Source organism: Zootoca vivipara, chromosome 16 (genome assembly GCF_963506605.1).
Source record: "Zootoca vivipara chromosome 16, rZooViv1.1, whole genome shotgun sequence".
Lineage (NCBI taxonomy): Eukaryota > Metazoa > Chordata > Lepidosauria > Squamata > Lacertidae > Zootoca > Zootoca vivipara.
The window spans coordinates 24,588,691-24,602,412 of record NC_083291.1 but is presented as its reverse complement, the minus strand read 5'-3'; the positions used below and the strand labels follow the sequence as shown (position 1 = coordinate 24,602,412).

Genomic DNA, 13,722 nt, shown 5'->3' with positions numbered 1-13,722 from the left:
GGTGAAATTTGCACAAGGTCACTCATTTTTCATAACCTGCAATTTTTAAAAAGTTTCGAGCATGATGTATTGTGCTTTTACTAATAATGGGGGTGGAGTAAAGATCTGGCTTGGACACCCTGCCCTCTCATTCACCAACTCATCTGGCTTCTGAAATTCCAGGAAGCTTTGCTCCTTACACATAACCATTGTCTTCACAGCCATAAGGGCTAGGAACTTGAATTTGCTTGTTCTTTAAATGAAATATTCTTTGGGAGCTGGATTCTGTGGCCGGTAAATCCTGCAGCTTTTCTGCCTTGTCATGAAACTACAGCTCTGATTATAGCACAGAATCGTTGTTTTTGGTGGGTAGCTCATAGCAGTTTTATGCCACCTCCTTCCCAGCATAATGAGTAACCAAGGTACCGGTAATAACTAGGTTGTGCTAGAACTGCCTTTGTACCACCAAGCACACAGAGGTTCATACAAATGTGAGCAACGTGTCAGTTGACCAAATTCTTCAGCTCTTTGTATGTTCTCAAAAGGAGGAGGCACCGACCCCAGATGATGGCATCCAGAGCATGTGCAGATGAAGGAGTGGAAAGTAAGCAATAATGGCAGATGAATGAATTTTCATCTAGGTCATTCTGGAATTATTGCCCAAAACTATTAGAGGAGGCAACTCATTATAGCAGTGGAAGAGCAGCTCTCAGGTGAACTCCCTATGACCTCCAAATAATAAATGACTGCAAGACAGTTTGGGAAAATATTAGTCCCCCACCCCCCACCCTTGCAACATTGCGCCAGAGACATACAGCTTCAGAAACCCTTCATCATCACAATTATTGCAGCCTAGAGGAAGATCTAGAGGCAATTTGAACCAATGCACTAATACATCTTTGGTGATAAGCCTGAATCTGCATAGAGCAACTAAATAAGAATGACATATTAACAGCGTGACTGAATGTATAGGAGAGAAGCCTTGTAAATCAGTTATCTGATCTTGGAGCACTGAGCTGACATGACTCGATGCAAGCTCTGATGCTTTGTCCAGATGGAAAACATCATCACAAGCAAGCATGGCGAGGGGGAAGCTATTTTATCCAGGAGCCAGTCTCTTCTAGGAGCCAACTCCATCGCTTTCCAGGTTCCCCCAGAATTCCACCACCAAGAAGGGGCAAACAGGACCTCTTGGGCAACTGCACACACACCTTCTGCAGCTGCTTCATGAGAAATCCTGACAGATCAAGGTTACCTTGTCCCAGGTCAGAGGGTGTGTGTATCTTTAAGTGACACACTTTCAGGAGTGATTGTCTTTCCCCTTTGTCTCAGTGACTCTCTGTAGCATATCACAGTGAGAACAGGATGAGATGAAATGACATGGGAAATTCCAGTCCTTGAGATAGGTCCCAAACTAGGAAACCAGTCCTGTGAGGTGGGGTACTTATCCTGAGAGAGCAGAGTGTTAGAAATGGGGACTTCACCATCCCTTTCTTACGTAGCACAGGTGGGCACTGGCAGTGGTACCCACAAACCGCTCTCCCTGCCGCTCCCTGCCAGTGTTTTGCTGCACCTTCCACTGTGGCCGAATCCAACACACGGGGGTTGTGTTAGCCGCAGTTTACCTTGCAAAAAGGCAGCTTGCACATGGCTGCATTTGCACATGAAGAGGACATGTGCAGCATTCTCCCCCAATCTGTGATGGCTGGGGCTAAGTTGAAGTCCCTAACACCTGAGGAGCATCAAATTGGGAAACGCTGACCTAGAGTGAAAGCTTTATCTAGAGATGAACTCTAGAGCAAGGGTCACCAATGTGGTGTCTGTGGCCAAAATGTCACTGTGTGTGTGTGTGTGTGTGTGTGTGTGTGTGTGTAAAAGAGAGAGAAACTGGGCACACAAAAGAGAGAGACAATGCACACAAACATATGGGTTGGATCCAATAAAACAGATCCTCTTGAAACTAAGAATTTTCTCTCTCCTTGCCTGACCACCACCAAATCACAGATTACATCTGTTTGTCTGTACTGTATTAACCAAACAATAAAAACCACACCTTAGTGCTTTCCAGCACCGCTATGGTACAAATACATTGATCCCAAGCATGGGTCTTTATTAAACCTCTATTTTAAAATACAAACTACCATCAAATCATAGGTCAAAACATATGCTTTTTTTGTGCAGTACATCAGTGTAGGCTTTACTTTGCTGATGTTTTGGGGGGATGGACGCTCCATCAAATCGTGGCAATTTAAGAGGATCTGTCTTAATTCTGCTAGATCTGACTTTTACCTAGGCCCCTTGGAAAAGGTGTATGTATGTGTGCTGATATTATTTGTACCATTAGTTTTAGATCTTACTATGATTTGTGTGGAAATTGTTCAGTTTGGTCGTGTACTATTTGGTGTGTTTTATTTATTGTTTATGACTTCTTTTGCAATTGTGAAAATCTTCTCGTGTTGTAAGCCGCCTTGAGCATGGTTTTAACTATGGAAAGGCAGTACAGTATACAAATAAAACAATGATGATGATGAACCTTAAAAGGTAGGCCAGTATTATTATCCTACCATTGTCGATGGGAGGCCAGGAGACATTTCCTTAAGGCCAGCTAATGGATTTTGAAAACGGGTGAGATTTGAACAGGGGGGGTTCCTAGCTCAACCCTTTCATGCATGGTGATACCCCATTATTGCATGTATAGCATATATAGTACCTTCCTAAGTGACTGAACTCTCCCAGGAAGTTCTGAGTTCGATTCTAGTTTCTGCCATGGACTTTATGTGACAGCAGCATCTCCCCTCTCTGATATGGGGCTATGGCTAATGGCAGCCTTCACTGCAGGGTTGTTGTAAAGGTCTCGTTATGTAAAGCGCCTTTGCGCTTAAAAGGGGGCCTCTGTGCTTCAAGATGGAGACTGGCAGAGGTAATAGGAAGACTCAGAAACAATTCCATTGGCTGCTTTTAGGGGAATAGAAAAACTCTTATGTTTTCATCTGGAAAAGAGGCTCAGCTGACATCCTGGTTGCTACGAAGGAAGGAGCAAGCATATGAATGAGTCAGATCGCTCTCTCGCGCTCGCTCGCTCTGAATGACTTTCGAAGGGGGCAGGGCTTCAAGTAGAGAATGGAATTCAGGTGCCCATCAGAGCATCTCCCAGGGAAAGCCAAGAGTTGCTTCGCCCGCTAAAGCAGGAGGAGGACGCCCAGAAGCTGAGATTCTCTACAGGATGGGGAGCAACGTGCGCCTTCGCCGGGAGCAGCAGATCCCCCTCGGTCCCCATGTAAGCGAGATCTCGACAGAGAGCCTTTGTTTCGGGAACTGCGGGCGGCAGGAGGGGGGAGACAGACAGATACAGGGAGAGAGAGCCTTTGGAAGGCAATGGAGAAAGCGAAGGCGTTTGTTGCGACGAATGGGGCACGCGGGGGAGGCGTTTTTTGTGGGGGGGGGCTCGCTTCCATCCTCGCCTTTTGTGCCTTAAGCCACCCCCACCTTTGTAGGGTAGGGACCCCGCACAGCTCAGAACAGAATTGGACCGATGCATGCATACAAAACACACATCGCACACACAGAGATGGGTCTCTCCCACCTACAATTGATGCACCGAGCCCGCTCCTGCTCTGCATTTCCTCCGGGCAAGGGGAGAAGATCCGTTCTCCGGCGACGGAGAAATGTTATGACTGGCCAGCGATTGCCGTTAGCTCGTTTTCCAGACAGAGGGGCAGAGACTGTCTGGAAACGTCTGAGGGACAAGCCCTACTCCTTTTCCACTCCCATTCTGGTCAGATACTCAATACTGTAGTAGTAAGTTGTTTTTTTTGGGGGGGGGGGTTCCCCAGAGTGTAAAGTAAATGCATTCTTCACGTGCTCAGGCGCACTCTCATCTCCTGGGAACAGATAGCTGAGCTGAGCTCAGAGGAAGTCTAATTTATACACCAGTCTTCGCTTAGGAAGTCCGAGGTCGCAACTTGTCCTCCTCCTCTCTCACATCTTGCCAAAACTCCCCACCAAGAGCTGTAGATGCAAGTTTTGATACACTAAAACACTTTCTAATTTGAGTTGTGCCACGATTGCTACTCTTACTCTAAGGAAGCTATGCTGCTGCTGTGTGTGCTGTCCCTGCCGTGTTCTAGTTTGAGGTGGTGTGTAAGGCTGCATTGCAACTCTGAGACTGAGCCCCACAGAACTTAACAGGACTTCCTTCTGAACAGATACATATAGGATTGCACACAGCAAGAGTTTGAAATCCCTGCAGCAGTTATTTTAAAAGCAATTATCTGAGACCTAAAGCTAGTACAGTAGTGCTTTGTGTCTTCAGAAATGGGCAGCAGGAAGTTTTGGGGGAGTGCCTGTTGTTTTATTGCAAGATGTTTCCTCTGGAAGTCTTTGCCTGGAAATGAAGTACATGTTTCATGTCATCAAGACCAGTATTCCTTCATATAAATACTCAGAAATAATAAGTCCCACTGAGTTTACTTGGGAGAAAGCCCTGATGAAAATTGCATAGAATTAGAGCACTTTGCAGACATTTGAAAAAGTGTGCAAAGGGAAGCACACGGGCTTCACACACTCATTGAAAGGCTGGAATAGCATCTATATGTGTACCTGTGAGACTGCATTCAAAGAACGACAAATGTTTGTGTACAATGAGCAAAATGCCTACTGTGTTTGAGGAGGGCTTATGTGCTGCAAAAAGATGTGTGCACATCCTTCACATTGCACCCCTCTGATCTTGGGGGGTATAGCACTTTCTTCAAGTATTAAGCAATCATAAAATGCACAGCACAAATAGTACAGGAGCCTGATTTAAATTGCACAAGTTAAATTGAAGAAACTGTTGCTGTGAACACAGGATGGTATCCAACCATGTGGCACTCTCACCCCTGTGATCCCTAAATCTGCTCTGGAGAATTGGAGCAATCGCAAGAGCAGATTTAGGAGGCACACAGGGAAAGCACAGAAAAGTCCCATTGCGCAACTGGAACTTGTTCTGCCCAGGCAGAATATAACCCATAGCGCCCCAGGTGCCTTGCTTTGGAAATCAAACTGTTAAGTAGAATCTTAGCCAACATAGCTGAGATTATGAATTCATAGAAGATTGATATGGGAAGTGCTTAAACGTGCTCATGGGGCAAAGTGACCTATTGACCTCTTCCACCCACTATGCATATATAGTAATTGCTACATAGATTCTTGCATCTTAATAGTACACACAACATAAAAACAAGCCTCACTTATGTTTTGGATCAGGGTTGCTAAGCTGGACAGAAAGAAAGCTTCTTTCGTAATGGGAACCCACAATTCACAACCATAAAAACTGGATATTTTTTTTAATGTACCCTGTTTCTCATATTTTAAGACATACCCATAAAATAAGCCATAGCAGGATTTTTACGCATTCAGCGAATATAAGCCATACCCCGAAAATAAGACATAGTGATAGGCGCAGCAGCAATGCCAGCCGTGGCAGGAGGAGGAGGAAAAAAATAAGACATCCCTTGAAAATAAGCCATGGTGTGTTTTTTTGAGGAAAAAATAAATATAAGACATGTCTTATAATATGAGAAACACGGTATTTGCTGATAAACTTGACCAGGTTGCTGTGAGATGTGTAAAGGGAACAAATGCAGTGTTTATGCAAGCGGAAGATAAGTGATGCCTTAGGTTTACTTTGCAAAAATGGGAAGTGACTCAGTTTTACAGGTTTTGTACTTCTTATAATGCAGGCATCCCCAAACTTCGGCCCTCCTGATGTTTTGGACTACAATTCCCATCTTCCCCAACCACTGGTCCTGTTAGCTAGGGATCATGGGAGTTGTAGGCCAAAACATCTGGAGGGCCGCAGTTTGGGGATGCCTGTTATAATGCAATCCTAAACTCAGCTGAACTCAGGGAGAAGTTTCTGAGTGAGATTGAACAGCATGATTCTTAGAGCCATAGAGAAGGCAGGGGGCAGGGAGGCAGCAGGTGCATCTGCCAAAAATAAATTAGTTCTGCCCATTCTTCTTCCCTGCCCTCACAGCATTTTTTTTATTTTGCCTACAAAACAGAGTTCCTTCCCTTTTAGAATCTATTGTAGCCTTTTTCTTAGCTCTACAAATATTACAGGTCTTGTGCACCCTCACTGGGCAGATTTGCCAAAGCCACTGATTCTGTTATAGGTGATATTTACTGAGAACACACCAAGTAAAAAAAAAGTTTCTTCTTAAGTGGTTTGGGAGACCACTTGCTAGGGATGAGACTGCATGCCGGGGTGTCCTTAAGATGAAAACCATAAACACAAAAGTAAGTTCAGGCAGTGAGTTCAACAAAACACACTTCTGAACAAGCATGCTTCAGATCACACTGCATAATTTTTTCAAGAACATGACATGAATTACTTTGGAGATCAAGTCTACCTGGAAATTATGCTGTCTAATCTAAAAGCCCTACTCCCAAATCTCAGAAGCATAGCTTTCTGTGGCTCGGTTATTAGTGGAAGAAATGTACACTGCACAGACTTCTAGAAGCACTGTTACACAGCAGGTCCAGCACTCGTGTGTATTTAACATTCAGCTCTGAAAGGGTTTGAACCTTTTGCATGGGATCAGTATGTGCGTTCATTTAAAAATGTGTGTATACCTTTAACTCTCATGCCCAATAAAGAATTTATCACACAAGGAAGTAGAAAAATGTTGGGTTTATTACAAAGAAATATAAACAGAGTATGTGGGTGCTGCTTCAAACAAGAAGCTTACAATTATGCAGGCAGAAAATAACCATACAGTGCATACACAGCTTGATTCTAAAGGGTAAATAAGAGTCCTTAACTAACTCCGAAGTCTGGAGAGGGAGCGCAGCAATGTGCTACAATGTGCACTAAAAAGAAAGAAAATAAGAGAAGGGGTGGTTATACTGTCCTTGAAGCCTAAAGGAACACAGAGTCGGGGATCAGAGATCTGTGCCTCCTATGAGACTTAAGCTCCCTGCTTGGGAGTGAGAGTTGCTCAGTGGGTAGAGCGTGAGACTCTTAATCTCAGGATTGTGGGTTTAAGCCCATGTTGGGCAAAGGATTCCTAAATTGCAAGGAGTTGGGTTAATGCTTAAAATCACTGGGGAGCAAAGAGGGGGTCTTATTGGAGCTGTCAGTTGACTAAGCATTGAAAATCAAGGGTTTGAGTATACTTCAAAGCTAACTAAACTTTATGAAAGGAGAGGGGGCTTCCTAAGCAAACAGTGTTAACACCTAAGTCCTTTGAACCATTGTTTATTCCTGCTGCTTTATGGAGATGGAAGTAAAATGGCCTAGTCGAAGAGGAACATTTTTTGCTTGGCACCTAAAGATATGTAACAAAGGCACCAGGTGAGCATCCCTGGGGAGAGCATTCCATGAATGGGGAGCCACCACAGAAAAGGCCCGTTCTCATGTTGCTACCCTCCAAACCTCTCATGGTTGGGATTTATCCCTCAAGCAGCTTCGTCAGGAAGAACCCAGGTTCCCTCGCCACATGTCTGGCCATCAGTAGCCAAAGTCAGAGGTAGTCAACAGGGTCCCCTGCAGAAATTGTGGACTAAAATTTTAATCAGCCCCAGCCAGCATGGCTAATGGTCAAGGATGATACTTGCTGTACTCCAAAACATCTAGAGGCACCACACTGGCTACCCCAGCCTAGGGTATCAAACTGTTGAAAGCTAACCCTGTGCTTGCTTAATCATATAAAGACCTAGGCAAATTTGGTTTATTGTTGTGGTGATTTGATTCTTGGAAATTTTATTATGTATTATATAAGTTTATGCTGTGTTCTGCTCTGGGATTGGTTTTAATGGATAGCAGCTTCTAAATTACCTAAGCAAATAAATAAGCAGACAATAAGTAGAAACATGAACACAACCAAACCACAGCAAAGATGACTGCAGAATCACTTTAACATGTACACTGAGGCCTAAAATAAGCGGATGAGCAGAAAAAGAAACATAACCAAAACCACAGCAATCATACACTGAACAGTTTTGCATTAATCGATCAGTAAGACTGCATTAGCGGAACTAATACATAACTGAAAAGCAAAACATGTAGAGTTGTCTTTGATGTAAAAGTTATATTAAGTAACATAAAATCAATTCTAGTTACAAATATCTGCAGGAATAGAGATAATGTGTAACAAAAGTACTTGGAATCCTCTCCTAGAGTCTCCTACATCCTAGATTAAAGATCGCCACCTCACATACTGTTACTGTATATTCATTTTATGGACTTAGGAAGAAATACATTACTTGGTGAGAGGAGTTGAGCAGATTTGATGGCTGATGTAATCAACTGCTGGGGTTTTGTAACATGAGAATTTTAAAGTAAAGCTCTACCGTAATTGCTGGGGAAATGTCTTTCTTCTTCTATATAAAAATGTTCACCTGAATTGGCACTGGTGGAATTACATTGGACAGTAGCAAAGCCTCATCTCCAAGCATGAACTACTGCCAAACCCATGTAGAGTGTGTGTGTGGTAATTTCAAATGGGGAAATGATCAGAAGACATCCTGCCCCAGCTTCTGTTGCTCCCACCTACAGGGTTACTATTGTATCTCAAGGGCTACATAAGCCATTGTTTAGTGTTATGGGGAAAACAATAACATTCATAGGACTGCAACACTCCCTCCGCCCCTCGTCCCCATCCCCATGCCAATATTAAATACTTGTGATTCCAGTTTGTGGCACAACATAGTTTTGCCATTTCACCCAAATCTTGCAAACTAGTGTTACAAATTATGTTGAAATTATATTTTGCAATTCTTGTTTGAATGAAGTGACAGAACTGTGGCTGGTTGCAAACCTGGAACAGAAATGGCTACTCTTGGTGAGTGTGGCAGGAGGAGAGTTTATGAGCCTGAGCTCATTCATGCTTGTTTGTTTCTACTTAACCATAGTTTGGTACAGTCTTACCTTGGAAGTTGAACGAAATCTGTTCTGGAAGTCCGTTCGACTTCCAAAACTTTCAGAAACCAAAGTGCAGCTTCTGATTGGCCGCAGGAAGCTCCTGCAGCCAATTGGAAGCTGTGGAAGCTCCATTGGATGTTCGGCTTCCAAAAATAGTTCACAAACTGGAATAGTTCGGGAGCCAAAACATCCAAGTACAAAGGTGTTTGGGATCCAAGGTACAACTGCTTTAACATCTGAAAAGCATTGTAGTAACAATAACATTTTCTATGGTTAGCCTTAAGCCAGAGTTTGAAGCTGGCTTTGAAATATACTTTAGGGACATATATTCTATCCTTCAACAAAGAAAAGGGAACAAAACCAAAAACATTTTAAAAGCTGTTTTTTAAAAAAATTAAGAGCAGCATAAAAGTATTCAGCAGAAATTAGATTGAAAAGCCTGGTTGTTATTATTATTATTATTATTATTATTATTATTATTATTATTATTATTTAAAAAGATGCTGAAACTGCATCAGAGTATGGATTGGGTGAGTGTTCCTGATAAGAGCATGCATGCCACAGTCAGGGTGCCACCACAGAGAAGCTCCTTCCCATGGTAGCCACTCACTGGCTAGCAGGAGCACCCAAAAAAGGTATTCTGAGGAATATCTTGATGTACAGGCAAGCACACTGCATGCTGACATTCAAAGCTTGGTTAAAGGTAATTGTGGTTGTACAAGGCCTTAAAGCAAAGCATGCTGTGTGGTAGGGAATAGTTTGCCTTTCTGTCACTGAAGTCAGACTGTTGTTATCTTAATCTGCAGTTCCTTGAGTGAAGTGTATTCCAAGAAGTGATAATAGGAGAGGAAGTGTTTCAGTCTGTCAGGGACACTTCTTTCTATAGCAGTGATGGGCAACCTTTTGAGCTTGGTGTGTCAAAATTCGCCAAAAAACCGAGCATAACTCGGGTGGTGTGTCACTTCAAGAAAAAAACCAGAATTTCGCGATATTTATAGTTTAAATAACAAAAATGTATAATTGTAATATATAACTGTATTTAATAAACAAAAACTACTGTATATTCCTGCGTATAAGACTACTTTTTAACCCAGGAAAATCTTCTCAAAAGTCGGGGGCCGTCTTATATGCCGGGTCGTATTTCTTATACAGCGAGTATATCCCAAACTCTATATTTTAACTGGAAAAGTTGGGGGTTGTCTTATATGCCCAGTCGTCTTATACGCCGGAATAGGTAATTATTTCACCAAACCAAATCAAAAAACCCTTATTTATCATAAAGTGCCCAGAGATGTTGAGCTTTCTGGGGGGAGCTGCTGACCAAAGTTTTGGAGGTTTTTTTGGGGGGTGCAAAAGTTGCTTTGCTTTTGGGGGGGTGCCCCAAAGCTGCTGCACTTTTTGGGGGGGAAAGAGAACAGAAATAAATGACGAATAATACCTTCGCTGGAAATAACACACAGCACCGACATAGTCTGCCAAAGAGCCAAAAAAAAAAACCCAGCACAGAACGGGTTAAAAAATGAATGCTATTACACCCAATCATAGTCTGCCAAAGCGCCAGGAAAAAACAGCACAGAAAGGGTTAAAAAACCAATCTCTGGCTACCAGCAACAACAACAACAATCCGGCTTTTAACAGCGTAGACAAGCTGTAGTGGAGACAAGCTCTAGCAGAGACAAGCTGTAGGAGGAGCGGGAGAACAAATGGGGAAAAAACAACAACAGCACGAACGGGCCGATGGGGCGCGTGCCAGCAATGAGGGCTCTGCGTGTCACGTCTGACACACGTGTCATAGGTTCTCCATCACTGTTCTATAGTTAGCTCTAGTTTGCAGAACTCTCAGGATGCAGGCCTATCATGGGCGTGGCCGGGGGCACTTGCCCCCCCCAGAAGCAGGGCCGCTGGCCAGCCTGCCCTGCTGCTCGCTGACATACGGTGCCACTCCTTTTCTTTTAGGTCTCCCTTCTCCCTGGCTGGCTGTGGTGGGGCGGGCAGAGGGAAAGTTGGCCAAACGCTTTGCCTGGCTCTGGGGCTTTCCCTCCGCCCGCCCCACAGCCAGCCGTAGTTTAGGTACCTGGAATTTAAATTCACTGGCTGACCTTTTGATCATGTATAAATTGCATCATTTATCCATTTGCCCTTGTGCACTGAGTTAATATTTAACAAGAACTTTTCCTTTCTAAAACCTAGAGAGATAACCAAGCTATATTAAGCACCTTATCATAGCATCTCCCTTTCTCTTGAAATATACCTATTACATATAGACAATAAGGAAATAAACACCCTAATTTTATTATCAATATCTACAGGGCAGCTCCAAAGTGTATTCTGAAATAAGGCTATCACCACAAAGCATTATTGCTTCCTGTCCCATATGGCACCAGTCCTTTTCTTGGTCCCATTTTGTCAGTTCATGCTCTTTCTCTTCTTTTTCTTTTAGTAAACTCCTGGAGGAATTTCATTTATTTGCTCTGGAAAATGAATTCCCTACATACAGGTAGACAAATTATGATCACTAGGTACATCTATAGTCACTGACTGCCCAACCTTATGCTAGTTCTTTCAATAGTAAACCCAACCAAGGCAGCAACCCTTTGCATCCTTATTAGCAGAGCTGCCTGAATACTTTTTTATTTATTTCGAGCCTCTCTGACTTTCCAGCTAGTTGCCTCATTTCTCTGTCACATTACTCTCCCTCATATCTATACACTAAACACTGTTAGAAACTGAGATATGAAAGCTAGAAGCTAAATGGCACCTTAAACCTAGGTTATGGGTGCAACAATGGAATGTCTAGGCACGCTTTTTTATAACAAGAATACAAAGCTGAAAATGAATGAACTGCAGCTAAAATATTATGTTCATTTCTCACATGGTCTACATCCCCTGCCTACCCACCCCTAATATTCTTATCTGTTTCTTATCTTGCCCCAAACCCCTTGATCCTTTGTTCTCTTAATGGCCAGTCACCCAGGCAATCACAGGAAGCTAGCCTGGCTTAATTGCTGTATATTCCTGCGTATAAGACTACTTTTTAACCCAGGAAAATCTTCTCAAAAGTCAGGGGTCTTATACTCCGGGTCATATTTCTTATATGGCGAGTATATCCCAAACTCTGTATTTTAACTGGAAAAGTTGGGGTTTGTCTTATACGCCCAGTCTTATATGCGTAGCTTTTAACACTTGCTGGATCCAGGATTATAGGGGTCTGGCATCCACAAACTCATAACAATATGTTGGGCTTTGTAAGTGGCATTGAGTTGCCCTGGCAAGGAAAAGTGACTAATAAATATAATAAATAATAATAATCAGGGGGTTTTTTGAGCAGGAACTCGGAGGAATTGAGTTCCCTTACCCTTTAAAATATTTTTTTTGTCCGGGGGGGGGGCCTGGAATGAATATATACCCAATGCCTGAGCCAAAAATCCACCTATAACTGTTATCAATAAAGTTGTGGCCATTTCTAATCCAGACCATTGTCTGCTTGAGTTTATTAACCACAGACTTACATTTCAGGAGTGCCAACTTGTCCCCAAAAATGGGGGGCAGGTGGGAGGTAGGTAAGCCCCACCCTGCATAATCGATCACATGATACGGTGCACACACACACACACACACACACTACAGCAGGCATCCCCAAACTGTGGCCCTCCAGATGTTTTGGCCTACAATTATTATTATTATTATTATTATTATTATTATTATTATTTATTTATACCCCGCCCCTCTGGCTGGGTTTCCCCAGCCACTCTGGGCGGCTTACAACAGAAAAATGAAATAAAATAATTAAACATTAAAAGCCTCCCTAAACAGGGCTGCCTTCAGATGCCTAGCTAAGAGGACCAGTGGTCAGGGATGATGGGAATTGTAGTCCAAAACATCTGGAGGGCCGAAGTTTGGGGATGCCTGCACTACAATATTTGAATGGGGGCCACTTTGGGGGGCCAGGCCCCTCAAATATTTTATGAGGGGCGCAAAGACCCCATGGCCCCTAAGAGTTGGCTCTTAGGCACTGCCGATGTTTGTGTGTGTGTCACCATAGCTGCCAAGTTTTCCCTTTTCTCGCGAGGAAGCCTATTCAGCATAAGGGAAAATCCCTTAAAAAAAGGGATAACTTGGCAGCTATGGTGGGGGGGGGCACTGCGATTGGGCCCATAATAAACAAACTAGCAAACTTCCTGGTGAATTCCGCTACATTTCTTTCCAGAAAAAAACAACAACACTGGTAATAACGGACAACACCAACAATATTAATAATACCCCTTCGTTCCCCACCCCCACCCCGTGCCTCAGGTAAGTCTTTCTCAGGGTCGACCCAGAAACAAGGGAGGGGGAGGGGAGAGGCGGCCGAGGAACCTCTTCCCGCCAATTCCATCCCCCCTCTCTGCAAGAAGGCGGCTGCCATGGGTGAGCAGAAGCCGCCTCCGAGGTTGAGGGGGAAAGCGCCTCCTCCCTGGATTGCGGCGGCGGCTCGCAGTCGTGCAGGTGCTGCGAGAGAGCCCGTGCGCTTAACGGCGAGCCGGGCTGCGGCGACGCAGGCGCCTCGCTCCGAGCGACGCGGCACGCAGCCCATCCATCCCCACAGCAGCAACGCGCCCATTTTGTTTCGAAAACCCCCCTCGCCGGCCCCAGGCGCCTCCGCAGCAGAAGCTGCCCCGTTAGGCCGCGTGAGGCGGAGCCGAGCCCTCCCAGGCCCGGGGCGGGGGGCGGTGGCGCGAAGCGGAAAAAACTGAGGTAAATATTTCCCTCACGGATTTTCTCTTCAGGAGGGGAGGCCGCAGAGGCGGGAAGGGCCAGGGCCATCGCCCTCCCTCGCCTCCAAGGAGCAGAGAGGCACG

General features: G+C 44.2%; 1 protein-coding gene across 4 annotated transcripts in view; it reads left to right on the top strand.

Moving 5' to 3' along the window:
* The first annotated feature begins 3,046 nt into the window (after nucleotides 1-3,046).
* GNE (glucosamine (UDP-N-acetyl)-2-epimerase/N-acetylmannosamine kinase) overlaps nucleotides 3,047-13,722 on the top strand; it is a 31,222-nt gene continuing 20,546 nt past the window's right edge. Inside the window, exon 1 of one of the 4 annotated variants that reach the window (XM_060269049.1) lies at nucleotides 3,047-3,256. In XM_060269049.1, the coding sequence (XP_060125032.1) occupies nucleotides 3,065-3,256 (192 nt within the window). In that variant the 5' untranslated portion in view covers nucleotides 3,047-3,064. The other 3 variants (XM_035140890.2, XM_060269051.1, XM_060269053.1) reach the window with 3 other exon arrangements.